This window comes from Arabidopsis lyrata (genome assembly GCF_000004255.2).
Source record: "Arabidopsis lyrata subsp. lyrata unplaced genomic scaffold ARALYscaffold_7, whole genome shotgun sequence".
NCBI lineage: Eukaryota > Viridiplantae > Streptophyta > Magnoliopsida > Brassicales > Brassicaceae > Arabidopsis > Arabidopsis lyrata.
This window is the reverse complement of record NW_003302549.1, coordinates 12,127,262-12,144,177: the sequence shown is the minus strand read 5'-3', so window position 1 is coordinate 12,144,177 and position 16,916 is coordinate 12,127,262. Positions and strand designations below refer to the sequence as shown.

The 16,916-nt window shown below is 39.5% G+C and overlaps 7 protein-coding genes across 10 annotated transcripts; 3 read left to right on the top strand and 4 right to left on the bottom strand.

The window, feature by feature from the left end:
* Positions 1 to 62: 62 nt before the first annotated feature.
* On the top strand, positions 63 to 2,525 carry LOC9306232 (pentatricopeptide repeat-containing protein At4g16390, chloroplastic). The gene has a single exon (XM_002870115.2). It carries the CDS (start codon positions 237 to 239, stop codon positions 2,343 to 2,345), a length of 2,109 nt encoding a protein of 702 aa, XP_002870161.1. The 5' UTR covers positions 63 to 236; the 3' UTR covers positions 2,346 to 2,525.
* Positions 2,526 to 2,619: 94 nt separating this feature from the next.
* On the top strand, positions 2,620 to 4,163 carry LOC9304209. The gene is given in 3 exon segments (XM_021018339.1): positions 2,620 to 3,059; positions 3,181 to 3,230; positions 3,748 to 4,163. Coding segments are annotated over 3 exon segments (702 nt in total). The 5' UTR covers positions 2,620 to 2,735; the 3' UTR covers positions 4,076 to 4,163.
* On the bottom strand, positions 4,128 to 4,901 carry LOC9304208. The gene has a single exon (XM_002868090.2). The coding sequence runs from the start codon at positions 4,803 to 4,805 to the stop codon at positions 4,251 to 4,253; it is 555 nt and encodes a 184-aa protein (XP_002868136.2). The 5' UTR covers positions 4,806 to 4,901; the 3' UTR covers positions 4,128 to 4,250.
* Positions 4,859 to 8,525, bottom strand: LOC9306231 (transcriptional adapter ADA2b). Of its 4 annotated transcripts, none has more exons than XM_021018314.1 (12): positions 8,128 to 8,525; positions 7,474 to 7,529; positions 7,222 to 7,394; positions 6,995 to 7,060; positions 6,779 to 6,904; positions 6,603 to 6,678; positions 6,466 to 6,514; positions 6,372 to 6,391; positions 5,897 to 6,104; positions 5,604 to 5,814; positions 5,299 to 5,523; positions 4,859 to 5,221 (listed from the first exon to the last, which is right to left on the bottom strand). In XM_021018314.1, exons 1-12 carry the CDS (start codon positions 8,175 to 8,177, stop codon positions 5,030 to 5,032), a joined length of 1,452 nt encoding a protein of 483 aa, XP_020873973.1. In that variant the 5' UTR covers positions 8,178 to 8,525; the 3' UTR covers positions 4,859 to 5,029. The 4 variants fall into 4 exon arrangements, with proteins under 4 accessions (XP_020873973.1, XP_020873971.1, XP_020873972.1 ...); XM_021018312.1 differs by having other exon boundaries at positions 5,897 to 6,116; positions 8,128 to 8,520; XM_021018313.1 differs by having other exon boundaries at positions 5,897 to 6,116; positions 6,466 to 6,511; positions 8,128 to 8,420.
* An 845-nt stretch (positions 8,526 to 9,370) lies between these two features.
* LOC9304207 (transcription factor bHLH3) lies at positions 9,371 to 11,256 on the top strand. Its single transcript, XM_002870113.2, has 2 exons — positions 9,371 to 9,612; positions 9,698 to 11,256. The coding sequence occupies exon 2, from the start codon at positions 9,703 to 9,705 to the stop codon at positions 11,104 to 11,106; it is 1,404 nt and encodes a 467-aa protein (XP_002870159.1). The 5' UTR covers positions 9,371 to 9,612; positions 9,698 to 9,702; the 3' UTR covers positions 11,107 to 11,256.
* LOC9304206 (protein NAR1) lies at positions 11,193 to 13,921 on the bottom strand. Its single transcript, XM_002868088.2, has 10 exons — positions 13,544 to 13,921; positions 13,294 to 13,361; positions 12,877 to 13,217; positions 12,672 to 12,798; positions 12,420 to 12,585; positions 12,266 to 12,315; positions 12,012 to 12,183; positions 11,786 to 11,912; positions 11,607 to 11,701; positions 11,193 to 11,495 (listed from the first exon to the last, which is right to left on the bottom strand). Exons 1-10 carry the CDS (start codon positions 13,667 to 13,669, stop codon positions 11,343 to 11,345), a joined length of 1,425 nt encoding a protein of 474 aa, XP_002868134.1. The 5' UTR covers positions 13,670 to 13,921; the 3' UTR covers positions 11,193 to 11,342.
* A 93-nt stretch (positions 13,922 to 14,014) lies between these two features.
* On the bottom strand, positions 14,015 to 15,466 carry LOC9304205 (CASP-like protein 2B1). Its single transcript, XM_002868087.2, has 3 exons — positions 15,007 to 15,466; positions 14,772 to 14,904; positions 14,015 to 14,469 (listed from the first exon to the last, which is right to left on the bottom strand). Exons 1-3 carry the CDS (start codon positions 15,168 to 15,170, stop codon positions 14,218 to 14,220), a joined length of 549 nt encoding a protein of 182 aa, XP_002868133.1. The 5' UTR covers positions 15,171 to 15,466; the 3' UTR covers positions 14,015 to 14,217.
* Positions 15,467 to 16,916: the final 1,450 nt, after the last annotated feature.

The following is a 16,916-nucleotide window of genomic DNA, read 5'->3' as shown; positions in this document are numbered from 1 at the left end:
CCTATTTTTTGCTGTAACTCTAATTGGGCCGGTTTAGTAATCTCCAAGCCCAATGCGCCATCGTCTAGTGGAAAGTTAGTCACACTACATGGTGGGTTTAAACCATAGAAACAACGCACAGTTACCTACAGGAACAGTAAAACAACACAACTCTTCTCACTCTCATTCTTTTTCTTCTACAAAGTTGCAGAGACTCTCGCTGTTAGATAAGGTCTCGAGGCTGCAAACCCAAAAAAATGTCATTTCATCATCTATGTTCTTCTCCCTCATCTCTTCTTCATGACCCTCTTCCTCTCTGCAATCTTCTCTCAGTGTATCCCAAATCCACTCCAAGAAGTTTCCTCTGCTCTTACAATCCCAACTCTTCTCCTTTCCACTCCAGAAACCTTCTCCAAGTAACCCATGTTTCAGTACAAGAAGCGATTCCACAGAGTGAAAAATCCAAACTTGATGATGCAGATCTTCCTTTACCAGACCCTCCAGCTTCCAAAAGCTACGTCTGGGTTAATCCCAAAAGCCCCAGAGCTTCTCAGCTCCGTAGAAAATCTTACGATTCGAGGTACTCTTCTCTTATCAAACTAGCTGAGTCTCTTGACTCGTGTAAGCCAAACGAAGCTGATGTTTGCGATGTCATTACTGGGTTTGGTGGTAAATTGTTTGAGCAAGATGCTGTTGTTACTCTCAATAACATGACTAACCCAGAAACTGCGCCAATTGTGTTGAATAATCTCTTGGAGACGATGAAACCTAGCAGGGAAGTGATTCTATACAATGTCACCTTGAAGGTGTTTAGGAAAAGCAAGAATCTTGAAAAGTCAGAGAAGCTGTTCGACGAAATGCTTGAGAGAGGGGTTAAGCCGGATAATGCAACTTTCACTACGATAATTAGCTGTGCTAGGCAGTCTGGTGTGCCTAAGAGAGCTGTTGAATGGTTTGAGAAAATGTCTTCTTTTGGATGTGAGCCTGATAATGTCACTTTGGCTGCTATGATTGATGCTTACGGGCGTGCTGGTAACGTTGAGATGGCTTTGAGTTTGTATGACCGTGCAAGGACTGAGAAATGGCGCATTGACGCTGTTACTTTTTCGACTTTGATTAGGATTTATGGTGTTTCTGGAAACTATGATGGGTGTCTCAATATCTATGAAGAGATGAAGGCTCTTGGGGTGAAGCCTAATCTGGTTATTTACAATAGGTTGTTAGATTCTATGGGTAGAGCCAAGAGGCCTTGGCAGGCTAAGATTATCCACAAGGATCTTATTAGCAATGGCTTTACACCTAATTGGAGTACTTATGCTGCTCTTATTAGAGCCTATGGTAGAGCTCGTTATGGCGATGATGCACTTGTTATCTACCGAGAGATGAAGGAAAAAGGATTGTCTTTAACTGTGATTCTTTACAATACTCTCTTGTCCATGTGTGCTGATATTGGATATGTGGATGAGGCTTTTGAGATTTTTCAAGATATGAAGAATTGTGAGACTTGTGATCCTGACAGCTGGACCTTCTCTTCGTTGATCACTGTGTACTCTTGCAGTGGGAGGGTTTCAGAGGCTGAGGCAGCTCTTCTTCAAATGAGAGAAGCTGGTTTTGAGCCTACTCTTTTTGTTTTGACATCAGTTATCCAGTGTTATGGGAAAGCCAAGCAGGTTGATGATGTTGTGAGGACATTCGATCAAGTGTTGGAACTGGGCATAACTCCGGACGACAGATTTTGTGGGTGTCTTCTGAATGTAATGACCCAGACACCGAGTGAGGAAATCGGTAAACTCATTGGCTGTGTCGAGAAGGCTAAGCCACAAAACATTGGTCAAGTTAAGATGTTGGTCGAGGAGCAAAACGGCGAGGAAGGGGTGTTCAAGAAGGAAACATCTGAGTTGATTGATTCCATTGGCTCTGATGTAAAGAAAGCATATTTGAACTGCTTGATTGATCTCTGTGTCAATCTCAATAAGTTGGAAAGAGCTTGTGAGATCCTACAACTAGGACTTGAGTATGACATTTATACAGGTCTCCAATCGAAATCTGCTACCCAATGGTCCTTGCATCTAAAAAGTCTCTCTCTGGGGGCAGCCTTGACCGCTCTTCATGTTTGGATAAACGACTTATCAGAGGCGGCTCTGGAATCTGGTGAAGAGTTCCCTCCATTGCTTGGAATCAACACTGGACATGGAAAACACAAATACTCAGACAAAGGTCTGGCAGCTGTTTTCGAGTCTCACTTAAAGGAGCTAAATGCTCCTTTCCATGAAGCCCCGGATAAGGTTGGCTGGTTTTTGACTACTAGTGTTGCGGCAAAGGCATGGTTGGAGTCTAGACGCTCATCTGGAGGAGTTTCTGCATAGCTCTTGTAATTGATATGTAGCTTTGATATGTCTATGTGGCTTCGAGCTTTATCCACTATTTAGCTTTCTTTCTCCCGATACCGGAATTTTCTGGATCAGGAAAGATTTTGTAATGCTAGCAAACTCGGGTTATACACATTTGAAACCATTTAGAGAGCTGATTAAGTCTCATTCTCCTTAGTTTCATGGTCTTCTGTTCATATCCTCCTATTGACTTTAAAACTGGGGCGGTGGTCATTTGACTTTCCCCTTCTCCTAGAAAGCATGCTTATTGATTTGCGGTTTCATTAATTTTTAAGACGCCGTTTGACAAATGCATGTGCAACAAGATATGTTTTCCAAGTGCTGCTACATTAGCTGACCGTTATAAAGAAAAGAGTTAGTGGGCATATGATGGTCTGCACGTTGTTCCAAGAGTTGAATATAAATTGTTTGATTCATGGCATCATCACATCACTATCAATCATGGGAAACTGCATTCACACATTGCTCTGCAAGCATGGAAACAAAGTTACAGATGTCTGGTCGGATGATGAGGCATCAACAGAGAAGGCCAAGGAGTCACCTCAGGATGCAACTGAGAGCAAAACTGGGAGAAGGCGGTGCATAAAGATCACTCTGACAAGGAAACAGCTCGAGCTGCTGCTGCGACAAAATCCTCAAGGCGTTTCGTTTCAGCGGAAATGGAAGCCATCTTTGCAGACAATAGTAGAGGTAGATAACTTTTGATAGTTTGTTTCGCTGTATAATCTTGCTGTGGCTTGAAGCTGAAGTAGCAGGAGGGAGAGAAGTTTTGATAACAACGCAGTCTAGTAGTTGTAAATTTTGTGTTCAGAAGATGTTGTGACTGCTAATATGTAAAGTTACAGTTCTTGTAATGGGTTTGTTTTTGGAAACCTATTACTAAAGAATGTCAAAGTTATTCTGATGGTTAAGTGTTTTTGTTTAAAATCTTAATGTTAATCAATCACTTATGTGGTAATGAAAATTTGGAGTTTTATAATGCGATTAAAGAAGAGAAAGATGATGCCTTTCCATTGGATATGAAGAAAAGGAAGAAACTTTGCAAAGCGATGCGATCCCCCTTATTCCCTTCTTTATTCTCTTACACAAAGTCTTTGTCTGGTAATCATCACGAGGAAAAGAGACAAAACCCATTTTCCGGACAAAAGCATCATCTTAGAATGACGATTATGTCCCTTCACATTCTCTAAACTTAGGGGTATTCAAGTCAGTAACCATGATTAGTGGGTTAAATTAATGTAAACAAGGGAATCTTCACCAAGCACACAGCCACTTGAAAAGGACTTGAGAACTTGCGTTGATCAACAAAAGCCAAAGGTACCAACTTTCAAATTAAAACCATCTCAATCTCCTTCCTCTTAAATTGCAATCTTCAAAGTTTTTGGCTTCAACATCTTCTCCTTAATTCTCTCTCTGTTCACCGAGTTCAATCACAAGTAATGGAGATCCAGGCAAGGCTAATGGAATACAGATTCCATTTCATGGTAGCAATCATGGTGAGCGTGGTTGTGGCGTCTCTCGTGTATGCAGCACCAAGGATTGTGAACATTTTAGCTTATTTCTGGCCTCTGTTTGCGTCAACGGCCGCCTTCTTAGCGGTGGCAATCACCTTCGGTGGCTTTCAACAGCTTTCAGAAGAAGCCACCGGCGAGAGACTGATGGATTACGTCGCCGGAAGGCCTGAGGATTCTCACAAGTACGATTGACAAAGATTTGCACACAAGTATCCATCTTAAAGAGCTTTTAAAATGTACATGATTTGGTGTAACTGATATGTCAAATAAAAATGTGATTGATTGTGTAACAAAATTTAAATAGATAAAAAAAAACAGCATAAAAGCAGAGTATTAATGAAGAGAACAAAAACAAACTATAGTTTGGTCAATAACTGTACTCATAAGCGAATTCATTGACACCAATCATGGCGGAGACAACTTGAGAGACGATATAGAAGCTTCCACCTAAGATGAGCAGAATGAGAATGGCGGAGATTGGGTTCTTGAGGAGCTCAAAGATGGGCTCAAAGACAGCAGAGAGAGCTCCAGTGCTAACCGTAAGAGCGTAAAGACCGTACCTTCTAACGTTGTCCCAAAACTCTTCCATCAAAGGACCTTCTGGTCCAAGCGCCAGAGCTTTCTCTGCATCCATTCCCAATACCAAAACCATCATCAACCCTACAGAGACTCCACCAACCACAGCATCTCTCCAGCGTCGCTCCAAACCCAGAGGCTGTTGTGCCTTTTCAAGCTTGCTGCTTCTGCTGCTTTTCGTAGTTACTTTTCTTCTGCCTGAGCCGCACCGAACAAGACATGATGTTGTGTTCCTTATGTTTGAGCACGGAAAAGCTTGAGCTGCTGCTAATGATCTGCTACTGGTAAGGTGGAGGTGAGGTTGCAGACAAGATAGTTTCATTTTGGGGAGAGACATCATCGTCATCTCACTTCTTGCTTTCCTTGTAGGATTAAGATTCTTTCTTCTATACTAAAACGTTGAGTTTAGATTGTGTGGCTCTCATTCACCTTATCTCTTTTCACAATCTGTGGATAACTTGATCGTTTTTCTATTACAAACTAATTTTGACAAGTTGTAATAAACAAGGCAATGTCAACAAATAACTCAATAGAGCTCACATATATATATGATACAACACTACACAAGCCTTAAAGTTGAGCAATACCCTTCTTCACAAGCATATCATAAACTCGATCCACTTTGGTTGGATCGATCTTGAACAGGCTATATGCATCCGACTTCTTCGTCACATTCCCTTTGAATATCTCATGTGACATCACTTGTTGCATCTGTAGATAAACCGGTGGAACCAACTTGACCTCTCTGCAGAGACGCTTCTCCTGCAAAACAAAAACAACTCTTCTTTCAGTTACAACAAAACTCTCATCTCACACATGTTCAGTATCTCGACACTTACGGATTCGGACAGCAGTTGCGACTCCGTGAATCCAATCAGGTCCAAATCATTCACATAGCTTGAAGATGCTTGCACAGGAGGTCTAGAGCCCATCTCCCCTGCTATTTGACCAAATTGACCGCTCTCTTTACCTCTGTTCATCCCTTCTTCGTTTTCTCTCTTCCTCTTCCTCCCCAGATACCTCTCTGCTTCAGCCGTCGAACGACAACCTGCCACTTGAGCTTCCTGCTCCACCAATTTAACACAGTGAGCCACATCCAATCCAAGAAACCAAACGCACAGTTTGAGAGTAGCAATGTCCTTACCTTGAGATCTTTGAGCCGTTTCACCATGCGGTACTCGCTTACAACACTACGGAGTAGCTCGTCGTGCTCCTCTTTTGAATGAAAACGCATAAAAACGTCCAAGCGTCGACACTGCACTTTCTCCTCCTGAGACAGGTCCTTCTCAAAGGGATTTGGGTACAACAGGTTTCTTTCTATTATGAATTCTTTTCTACGTTTCCTCTCATCAAGCCTACAATCATCACACTCACCTGAGTCAGAATGGGCGGCAAAAAGAAGAGACTTTGTTCCCCTTTTGATCTTAAATGCTGTACCTTTTAGAATAGATACGCAACACACGCAGCTTCAGCTCATGTTCCTCAGGAGTATCGTTCTCTTTGAACTCCATCTCAGCCAAGAGTTGCTCAGCATCATTGTCATATTCAGGGTCAAACTCTTCTCTTTTCTGGTTGTAATTACTCAATTCAACCAAAGAGTTGTTGACCGAGGTGGTGACAGGTTTCTTCCCTCCAAAACTCCTGTCTATAAAAGACTCTAACCACAAAGCACGTCAAAACATAGAAAAAAGGAGAAAATATCTACCAGTATAAATACAATGACAAATATTGGGATTTCTTTGTAATTTTAAAAAAATTATGCTCAGTCAGCTTCTTACTTTACAAGAAGTAGATGATTCCATTTATGGTGAACTAGATTATAACTACTGGTGTAAGCTAAAGCATGTATATAACATAACGACAAGCACACTTAAATACGAACCAGATATAACATACCAAGCAAAGGACTCACCTTTTTGTGTATCTTCAACTCTGCAAGAAAATTGGATAGAAGATGAGAAAACTATAGGTCACTGTACAGTATATGAGAAGAACGAGAAACATACTTGACTTTAGGAGGAGAGAACGGGTACTCTTCTTTCATGTTCTGCTCAGCTGCCAAAGAAGCCACATCAATTTCAGAATTACGATAGCAACACGTACAACGCAGAATCATACAACCATCAAGCAAAGTAGCGCATACCTTTCTTGTCATCAATGCGTCCTTTTGCCATGGCTTGAAGTTCTTTTCTGTTCTTCCCTGCTACATGTGACATATCCTGGGAAATAAAACGTTTCTCCTGAATTAATTAATACCTTGCAAAAGTCTAGCACTACTGAGCCAGATATATGTTATCTTATCAGATCGATATAGCATACCGGAAGTGGGAAAAATGGCGAGTTCAAATAAATGTTTCTGTAGTGCTCAAGACACTGTTCTTTACTCTTCGTTCCCACATGCTCCGCAACCTCTGCCCAGTTTCCCAAGCCATAAATTTCAAGTCCCTGATTTAAGACATTAAAAGAAATTACTTTTCACTGAAAGAAACAGACATTATAGACCTCATATCAGTACGATAGAAGAAGTAGCGGTACCTCCAGTAGAAGCATTTCATCATCCGCACTCCAGTCAGGACAAATAAGCGGGAAAGTTAGATTTCCCTGACAAAGCAAATGAAATATATTAAGCTTTGATGGAATTCAACCAAAAGATATATTCACTAAATCCAAATGATGAAAGTATACATAAATTCATCTCTTTCTCAATGAATCAAACTGTTTCCAAATTAAAAGGTAAGTAAAGTAAAAAAAAAAAAACTAACCATAACTCTGTATGGGTGATCACATTTGTGAGGAGTGATCTCTGCTCCAACAGACATACATTCTACACAGAGATCAAAATCCGGACAGACAGCACACTTTATCCTAATTTTGCCAGTAATGTCTTTCTGGCAATAATCGCAGTTATATTTCCCTCCTCCCTCAGTACCTGGAACTGTCTCCACAAGAAAAGAACGATGAGTAAAGGAAGAATCTTGACAGGAGAACAAAAAAGGCTAGAAGAGTTGTTTTACCCATAGATGTAGACTCAAAGTTCTCCACATTAGCTGCATTTTTCTTTTTCCTCGTTCTGCAACAAACGCAAACACAATTCTTTCACGTCAGCATCAACAGTGAAAGAACAATTACAGAGATGAAGACAGAGAGAACTATATAGCTACTGAAAGGTTTCAAAAGCAACAAATTTGAAGCGATGCTCATTGTCCCAACTGGAATTCAATGATCACTGTGCAACGCAGATTCAAAGAAATATGAATTCAATCAATTTGAGCCAAAACTGGCAATTACATAGATGAAGATAGAGTGCACTATATAGCTACTGAAAGTTTTCAAAAGCCACAAACTTTAAGCGATGCTCATTGTCCCAACTGAAAAATCAATGATAATTGCCTAAAGCAGAATCAAAGAAACTTAAAATACAATCAATTCAGCAGGAATTGGCAATTACATAGATGAAGATAGAGAGGAGACTATAGCTACTGAAAGTTATCAAAAGGCACAAATTTGAAGCCATGCTCATTGTCCCAACTAGAAATCAATGATAATTGCGCAACGCAGACTCAAAGAAACTTGAAATTAAAATCAATTCCAGCAGAAATTGGCAATTACAAAAGAGAAATCAACAAAAACCCATATCGGGAAAAATCAGTTGTGAAATAGGAACAAACCTCTGTGTAGGGTCTTCGAAATTTTGGAAGTTCCCTCGAGAGCGACCCATTGATGCTGAAGTTGGGATTATGCGGAACCAAAAGGAAGAACCCTAACGTAATGCCAACATGGGAGACTCACCGGAGAAGATGTAATTGTACTTTGGGGTTTCGTGGAAGATTGGAATCCAACAAAACTCGGCCCAAATTTGTGAGGTCGGATCTCTAGTAATTATTTCACAACTTCCGACCTGAGGAAATTAAATTAGGGAAGTCGAGGAAAAGGAAATTTCTAAGGCACTGTTGCTTTTAGATTTTTTTTGTTTTTTTTTTTTTGGGATTAGACGGTGATGCTTATTGCTTACTAAGCATATGACTAACTAAATTGACTCTTATAACTTAAATCTATAATTTTTTATACACATCTATCAATACAATAATCCTAAATTTTGATGCTAATTGTTGAATGGTGGTTGAGAGGAAAAAAAGAAAGTAATAAGAAGCTAAATTATTATTTGGTTGTGTAAGAAATTTGGTTTTCGTTTTTATCTATTTTTGTTCTTTTTTTTTTCATCAGTCTATTTTTGTTCATGGACCTACATTATGATGTATTTCAAAAATCTTTTTGATGCTCAAAAGAAAAAAGGATTTGGAAGAAGGTTAAGAAAGGAAGCAACCTTTTAGAAATGTATGAATCTCTTTTATTAGACATCTAGTGAGACATTTATAAGACTCATCTCAATCGAATAAAAATATCGAATCATTTTTTTGTTGAACGAGTAAGTTTTTACTTGCATGTATTAGACGCGATTAGTTCCCCAATACCACATTACCGAAACAATCTTGATTGACTAGGTGGTGTAATGATGCATTTCGTACTACATGCTCCGTCTATCTAACAATTGTACTTGCACATAATGGTGAGATGTGTAAACTCCTCTTTCGCTTATTGATGGCAATGTGCGTTAGCTTAATTTGGAGAAGGCGAGTTTTCGATAGACCCTCTAAGCGGCTCGAAACTCATGTCTCACATCATAATCTGTTGGTACAAGAAACTTTGTTCCCAACATGTACCCATAATCTCGAAAAAAATACAGTGAAATCAAATGTGTTACTTGTAGTTGAATAACCTAATTTGTACTACAGCACAATTACTTGTGGTTTGGGTTGGGAAGAAAAAGCAAAAAAAATAGTTTGTTGTTAAAAAACGAAAGGAAAAGGAAATGATGTCCTTCGTATTAAATACGATTAAACCCAGATTCTCACATCTTCCTCATTTCTGCTTTCTTCGTCAATTTCAGAACAAGTAGCTACAGATCTGAAGTGAATCAAGCTCAGGTTTTGTCTTCTCTTTGGTCATTCCTTTCTCAGCAATAGAAACTAGAGATAGAACCTTTATAAAGGGCTTTGCTTTTACATCAGCAAACCCTAAAATTGGTCTCCCAGCAAGAAACACGTGATCCTCCTTCCTCTTCCTCACGAAGCCCATCATCTTCTATCTCTTTTGTAAGCGGCGATCTCAATCCAATACCTTTAATTTGTTTGATTCCAAACCCTAATTTTTGTGTATCCATTTCAATGAACGTTTCAGGAGAAATGGGTCCAAAGTTTTGGGAGAATCAAGAAGATCGAGCGATGGTTGAATCAACCATAGGCTCTGAAGCTTGTGACTTTTTCATCTCAACGGCTTCAGCTTCCAACACTGCCTTGACCAAGCTTGTCTCGCCGCCAAGTGATTCCAATCTCCAACAAGGGTTACGTCACGTTGTTGAAGGTTCTGATTGGGATTATGCTATTTTCTGGTTAGCTTCCAACGTTAATAGCTCCGATGGTTGTGTCTTGATCTGGGGAGATGGTCATTGCCGTGTCAAAAAGGGTGTTTCTGGTGAGGATTATTCGCAGCAAGATGAGACCAAAAGGCGTGTGCTTCGCAAGCTTCACTTGTCCTTTGTTGGTTCGGATGAGGATCATCGTTTGGTGAAATCAGGAGCTCTTAATGATCTCGACATGTTTTTTCTGGCTTCTTTGTACTTTTCCTTTAGGTGTGATTCTAATAAGTATGGTCCTGCTGGAACCTATGTCTCTGGGAAGCCTCTTTGGGCTGCAGATTTGCCTAGCTGCTTGAGTTATTATAGGGTTAGGTCTTTCTTGGGTAGATCTGCTGGGTTTCAGACTGTGTTGTCTGTACCAGTGAATTCTGGAGTTGTGGAGCTTGGTTCTTTGAGACATATTCCAGAAGATAAGAGTGTGATTGAGATGGTGAAATCAGTGTTTGGTGGATCTGACTTTGTTCAGGCTAAAGAAGCTCCTAAAATCTTTGGTCGACAATTGAGCCTTGGTGGATCGAAACCACGGTCTATGAGTATTAATTTCTCCCCCAAGACGGAGGATGGCACGGGTTTCTCATTGGAATCGTATGAGGTGCAAGCGATTGGTGGTTCCAATCAAGTGTATGGTTATGAGCAAGGGAAAGATGAGACATTGTATCTAACTGACGAGCAAAAGCCGAGGAAGAGAGGGAGAAAACCAGCAAACGGAAGAGAAGAAGCTCTAAACCATGTGGAAGCGGAACGGCAGAGGAGGGAGAAGCTGAACCAGAGATTCTACGCATTGAGAGCGGTGGTGCCTAACATCTCCAAGATGGACAAGGCTTCGCTCCTTGCGGATGCAATCACATACATCACAGATATGCAGAAGAAAATCAGGGTATACGAAACAGAGAAGCAGATAATGAAGAGGAGGGAGAGTAATCAGATAACTCCAGCAGAGGTTGATTATCAACAAAGGCACGATGATGCAGTGGTAAGGCTAAGCTGTCCGTTGGAAACCCATCCCGTTTCAAAGGTGATACAAACGTTGAGAGAGAATGAAGTTATGCCTCATGACTCCAATGTGGCTGTCACAGAGGAGGGTGTGGTTCACACATTCACTCTCCGGCCTCAGGGTGGCTGCACAGCCGAGCAGTTGAAGGACAAGCTCCTTGCCTCTCTATCACAGTAACTGCTATGTAATAAGTGTGAACGTGTTGGAGGTTGTATCAGTGTACTATTACAAGCCAAACAAAAAAAAAAAAAACTCCAGCGTAGTAGGATCGTGTAATTTTACTTATATGTAATGTTGAGATTTGTCTTTTACATAAAGCTTCACACTTATCTCCTATCTAAATACACAATATAGAACCGTCTTTGTTGCCTTTGTCAGTCAAAAAATTTGAACACCTCCAGTTTGTCTACGGTCTACCAATTGTTGAGCTGCGACGTAACACTTTTCACGACCGGATGGTACTGAGTGTGCAAAAACTTCTTCGCCTCGTTGGAGCCAGGCTCTTTAAGCCACTCCTCGTATAATCTCTTGGCCGTTGGATTCTGGTATGGATCTGTATTCAAAGTCTGGATCCAAAAGGGCAGGTTATTGATTATTAGCTTAGTTTTCTTTTTTTTTTGGGGTCAAATTTATTAGCTTAGTTAAGAAATGAATTATGAAACTCAAAGGTAACTTACAGTATCATTCATATAAGTAGCTTCCAGTGAGTTGATCAGTTCTTTCTGGGACTGCCCTGTCTTTGGCTTGATCTGCCCACCACCATTTAGGCAACCTGTTTAGAACAAGCATTTTAGGGAACCGTTAATAAGACAACATGTAAGACACGTTTTTCAACCAGGGTTTGCAGAAAATTAACCTGCAGGGCACGCCATAATCTCTACATAATGATAATCGCATTTGCGCGTTTTCACTCTCCGGACAATATTCTGAAGGTTCTGGAAACCGTAACACAGCGCAAATTTTAACACTGTTTTACCTTCCAACTTCAAGAGAAAAGATGACGAACATTAGACATATCCGAGGGGAATTTAATCAGAGAAAATTTAAAAACTGTTGATTTGATAGTCTGGCTAAGAACTTACTTGAAGAGTCACTTCACGGAAATCAGAATTTCTGAGAGTTTTAAACTCCAGAGGACCTTCAATAGTTTGTCCAAATAGTGCTTTTGCCGCATGTCTGAATATTGTTTCTGCGTAACCCCCAGAACTCCCAGCTACACCATAAAGATGTCCTTCCTCAGTAACATTCGTCAGCCTGTTGTTTGCATGAGAATGGAAAATGTTTACTTCATATATTCATCACCCATAAGCAGGGAAGAGGAAATACTGCTTCTTACATTCTGTCGAGTGGAGATTCCTCCAAATCTTTAAAGTCAACTCCTTTCAACTGCAAGAAACATATAATAATAATCCAAAATCAAATTCACATTTTCTGCGACATGGAAGCAGAATTACAATGAAAATAGGTTTTAATTTCTATCACAGTATCACCTTTATTAAATCCAAGATTTCACCAGTTGTTAGCACGGAATCAACCTCTGTCAGCTTGAGGCTTCCATTATCTTGTGCTCCATCTTCAAAGACAAAATCATCTCTTGCTGCCTCGAGCTTCTTATCATAACAGGGCATCGCAGTCACATGGTACACCTCCTGCAGCCTAGTTCCATGAAATGGTCACCGTTGAATCCAAAATTTTAGGAAGGTAACCAAATGATAACCAAAGATTCAAGTGTACCATAGTACCTGAGTCCTAATGCTTGACACAGATGGTGTTTGATTGCAGCTCCAATAGCTTGCTGAGGACTCTTAACAGAAGAGACATACGGCAGAACATATGAGCCAAGCTGCTTTTCAGCATAACATATCCACCCTTGATTCACAAAAAATTTCGCACATTACTCTCACATAGTGACACATTCGACTACATCAAACTAGTAAAGTTGCTTACCAGGACAGGCAGAGGAAAGCACAGGGAGAGGGGATTGAGAATTTTCACCATCATCAGAATTAGCTTGCTTGTAACGGCTCACAAACTCATTACAAGCTTCAATAAGTACCAAGTCTCTACTGCAGCTTGTATCAAACACAGCTTTAACTCCCAAAGACTTCAAAAACGTAGTTAACTTCTTGAAAACCTGAAGAGGAGAGATCTCATAGTGAACCGCAAGGGAAGCTCTCGACTGCGGCGAAATGGACACAATCACGTCCTTGCCTTTGCTAAGAGCAGAGAGAAACTCGTCTAAGCTTTGCTTCTCAAGCATAACTGTCTCAGCTGATGTGATGCATCCACTATATCATCGTATATAGAAACCATTACATTCTAAACTCCAAAACTGACTCAAAAGCAGTAAGTGAGAGAACAAACCTGCAAGCCAAGCAATCCTTGAGAGAAATTTTGACCGGTTCAAGCTGCTGTTTTGGGGCAATCACAACCTTCAAATACAAAATTAGCACAGAGAAGGACACTTTAGCTGGTGAAGATATATATAGGATTCATATCAAAAGAAACCAGTAATTTCATTATCGGGTTGAGAATGAAAAAGACTCAAGAAGCGACTACTTGAAGAAACAATGAGAAACGAAAGAAAACTTGAGAAAGCATGGAAATTTCGGACCTGGGGTCGATCAGACTTCTTGACGATAGGTTTTGAATCCTTAAGAGATATGACACAAGCTTGAGACGGAGCAATGAAATCGTTGAGATCTCCGAGCCTCAAAGTCGGTGAAAACTTCTCCGACATATCGCCTTCTATTCAAAACTTAAAAATCCAAACTTTGGAGGCGGAGAAACTAGTAGAACCAAAATAAAGAGGGCAAATATTAGGGATAGGTGCCGGAGAAGCTGAGGGTATCGGAAAACCAGAACGGCGTCGAAAGGTGCTTTCTTTCTCTTTTGGTTCTAAGTTGCACAACCTGGGTTCGATCAAAACGACGAGAGAGAGACCCAAATTACCTAAAAGGGGTTGAAAAGTCAAAAACGTAAATTGCATAACGGGCCTAGTAATAATCTTATTGTCTAACGGCCTAAATGCAAATAGAGTTGCTATATAGGTCGGTGTAAAAGAGAAACACAATGAGGTGGGTGATTTGCTCAACAATAAGTCTTGTTTTTGATCACAGCATATGGCACATTGACACAGAACATCAATAGTCTAGTTTTACATATTGTTTGTCACATATAACATTATCAAGAAGAAGAAGAAGAACCAACAAGGGCCTACACTTTTTTACTATTTGTTTTTTTAACAACAACATTCAACACTAGTAAAGAAGACAAAGCGCAAGAACTTCACCAAGGTGTGGTTCTGCGGTCTCTGGTGGCACCGTACAAGCGGAAGAGACTAAAAGCAGAAATGCAGGAGACGAAAACCATAGCAATGGAGGCTAACAACGCGCTGGAGACTCCTATAGCCATTTGGTTGCAAAACTTGCCATACATATTGCACACTCTCATCCATTGCAAATCTTCCTCTCCTTCTCTTGCAATCACACCAGACTCTGCTGTCGCTGCAATGGCTGCCACATTCAAGTACGCCATCGCCTGCTCATTCAAATCACACCATTACATTGCAACTACACTCTTAAATGCTCAACAAAACTTCATCTCCTAGATTCAATTCCAAATGCAAACAAACAAGCAACATTCCTACCTAAGTTAATTCAATTCTGATATCCAACTAAACCCATTTAATGCTTGGAGACTTTTCAACATAGTACCCTACTTTTCTCCAATTTGACCCGAGATCTCACAATAACAAAGCCAAACCCCAAAAATCTCCCATCCAATTCACTAATTTTGGCAAACAAAATGTATGGAAAAAGAGAAACACAAACTAAACTCACCTGATCACCAGAGAAAAAGGCCCAAGCAAGAGGCTTACTAAACAAAACCCTTCCTTTCATCGTACCCACTACGCAACGAACTGATTGCAACAAAGAATAAACCGCAGCTATCCCATTAGCCACCACCAAGAACCTGCATCAATCAATCCCCACAAGAATCAACAAAAAGTTACAAACTTTGCCATCTCTCTCAAGTGAAAGAACTAAAATCGAAATGGGTTTTTGATAAGCTTACACAACCGCCTTCATGTCGGTGTACTTGGCCGTCTTCTTGATAGTGAAGATTAGCTTGACCTCAGTGTCAGTAACAACCAGAATAAGCGCGAGGAGAGCGAAGACACTGATGGAGCATCGTAAGAGCAGTTCCGTTAACCTCATTCTTCGATCAATTAGCTTCATCTTGCTGCTGAGGTCTCCAGGACTGATTTCGGCCACCAAATAACTCACTTGTACTCTTAAAAATCCGATTTTGGACAAGACAGGAAGACAGGTTCCGTAGAGAGACTAAAGAGAAATAGTGTCCACATTCGGCTTAAGGCTTTAAATAGAGAGAAGCTTCATGCTTTTACTTCACATCGCTTTGGGTCCCTATGCCATTATTGAAAAATATCACCAAAATTGAGTGTGTTGACGAATAAGTTTGCTACTAGTTTTGTGTAAATTAAAGGCTTGACAAATTAGTTTTTAGATTCAACTTCCATTTGTTTTTTTTTAATATCCGTTATAGACTATAGTCAAAAGAAAAGTATATTTTTTATTTAATCTAAAACGAGACAAATCACAAATACCAATCAATATTTAAAAATGTCGATTATATATGTTCCGATCCGTAAGGTAATAAAATTCTAGTTACTAAAAGACCCACAAATGTTGAGATTACAAGAAATTGATTACCTGACGGATATTACTCTTGTGAGAAAAAAAAACAAGTAGTAAGAGTTTTCTAATAAAAGCATAAGAAAAGTATATTTGAAAACCTTTTATATTAATTACAAATATAATAGGTTATTATACATTTATAGTTTATACTAGAGATTGAAGTGAAGTGTTATTAGTTATTGTTATCATTTTCTTCAAAAAAATTCCTATTACCACCGTCTTAATTTTTCACTTTTTCATTTTAACTATTTTAAAGAAAAAAAAAACTAGATGAATTCACTTCATAGTTCATAACTTCATATTGAGAATACTTTTTTCTTAAAATTTTATGGTTTTCGGTTTTCAGTTTATTAGCGGAGCAAATTTGATTTCTGAAACTTTATAGGAATTCAACTTTCTCTTTAAGTATAACGGATCACATAATTAGATATTCGACAAATGCGGAGCAGATTAGCGATACTTATTTATTACATGAAATTTCTAGTAAACTCAATTTATCTTTACAATGATATCATCTTGTCGTGACTTGTTGTTTTAGAGTAAGCTGAAATATGATACTGGTATTGAATTAGGGGTGATAGAGGCACAGAAACATAGTCCCTAAATCTGCCAAGTGGTAGAAAAGTTCTTGTAGACGTTAATACGTATATTATGAGATGCATTGAATTGAAATGTGCATGGGTTCTGATCACAACCCCAAAAACACATTTTCTAACATCCCCCCTCCCTTAAAGACGAAAGTGAAATCTCACAATGACCTTTAGGATTAATTAAATTACAATGCTCCATATTTTGTCTTTTAATGTTCTAGGAAAATGGAGAAAGAAGAAGAGAAGATTGATATCCCGAGGAGAGTTTTAAATTATAAAGATGGGACTTTGGATGCCCACACACACACATACACATACACACACTATTTAATGAACCCTTCTTCTTATTTATTGCACTTCCCATCTCCCAATTAGCCTCTACTAACCAAACCCTTTCCTTTGGTTCTGTCTTATTAACTCTTACTAAGAGCAACAACAATGGGAGAACCTTAAAGGTTCTACCAATAATTTCTTGTAATATAAGCCCCAAAAATAAATCCAAACATAATCAAAAGCCAAGGTTCGTTTCTAATATAAGGTTTTTTTGTTCCTGCAAGAGGTGCTACGTGGCATCATTTTATTGGCAAGAATTGTGAGATAAACAAAAACAATTGTTCTTTCGCGTTTCAGTTCTCTCTCTTCTCGACCCTCTCTCTCTTTTCTTTTTGTTTTCTCC

Excerpts from the sequence above, each read along its gene's own strand:
- LOC9306232 (XM_002870115.2), top strand. The coding sequence starts at position 237 with ATGTCATTTCATCATCTATGTTCTTCTCCCTCATCTCTTCTTCATGAC.
- LOC9304208 (XM_002868090.2), bottom strand. The coding sequence starts at position 4,805 with ATGACGATGATGTCTCTCCCCAAAATGAAACTATCTTGTCTGCAACCT.
- LOC9306231 (XM_021018312.1), bottom strand. The coding sequence starts at position 8,177 with ATGGGTCGCTCTCGAGGGAACTTCCAAAATTTCGAAGACCCTACACAG. Across the intron at positions 7,395-7,473 it reads CTTTGAGTCTACATCTATGG|TTCCAGGTACTGAGGGAGGA; the intron begins GTAAAACAACTC and ends TTGTGGAGACAG. Across the intron at positions 7,061-7,221 it reads ATCACCCATACAGAGTTATG|GGAAATCTAACTTTCCCGCT; the intron begins GTTAGTTTTTTT and ends TTGCTTTGTCAG.
- LOC9304207 (XM_002870113.2), top strand. The coding sequence starts at position 9,703 with ATGGGTCCAAAGTTTTGGGAGAATCAAGAAGATCGAGCGATGGTTGAA.
- LOC9304206 (XM_002868088.2), bottom strand. The coding sequence starts at position 13,669 with ATGTCGGAGAAGTTTTCACCGACTTTGAGGCTCGGAGATCTCAACGAT. Across the intron at positions 12,586-12,671 it reads TGTCAAGCATTAGGACTCAG|GCTGCAGGAGGTGTACCATG; the intron begins GTACTATGGTAC and ends TCATGGAACTAG. Across the intron at positions 12,184-12,265 it reads GAATCTCCACTCGACAGAAT|GCTGACGAATGTTACTGAGG; the intron begins GTAAGAAGCAGT and ends TGCAAACAACAG.
- LOC9304205 (XM_002868087.2), bottom strand. The coding sequence starts at position 15,170 with ATGAAGCTAATTGATCGAAGAATGAGGTTAACGGAACTGCTCTTACGA. Across the intron at positions 14,905-15,006 it reads ACCGACATGAAGGCGGTTGT|GTTCTTGGTGGTGGCTAATG; the intron begins GTAAGCTTATCA and ends TGATTGATGCAG. Across the intron at positions 14,470-14,771 it reads CCTTTTTCTCTGGTGATCAG|GCGATGGCGTACTTGAATGT; the intron begins GTGAGTTTAGTT and ends TTGAATGAGCAG.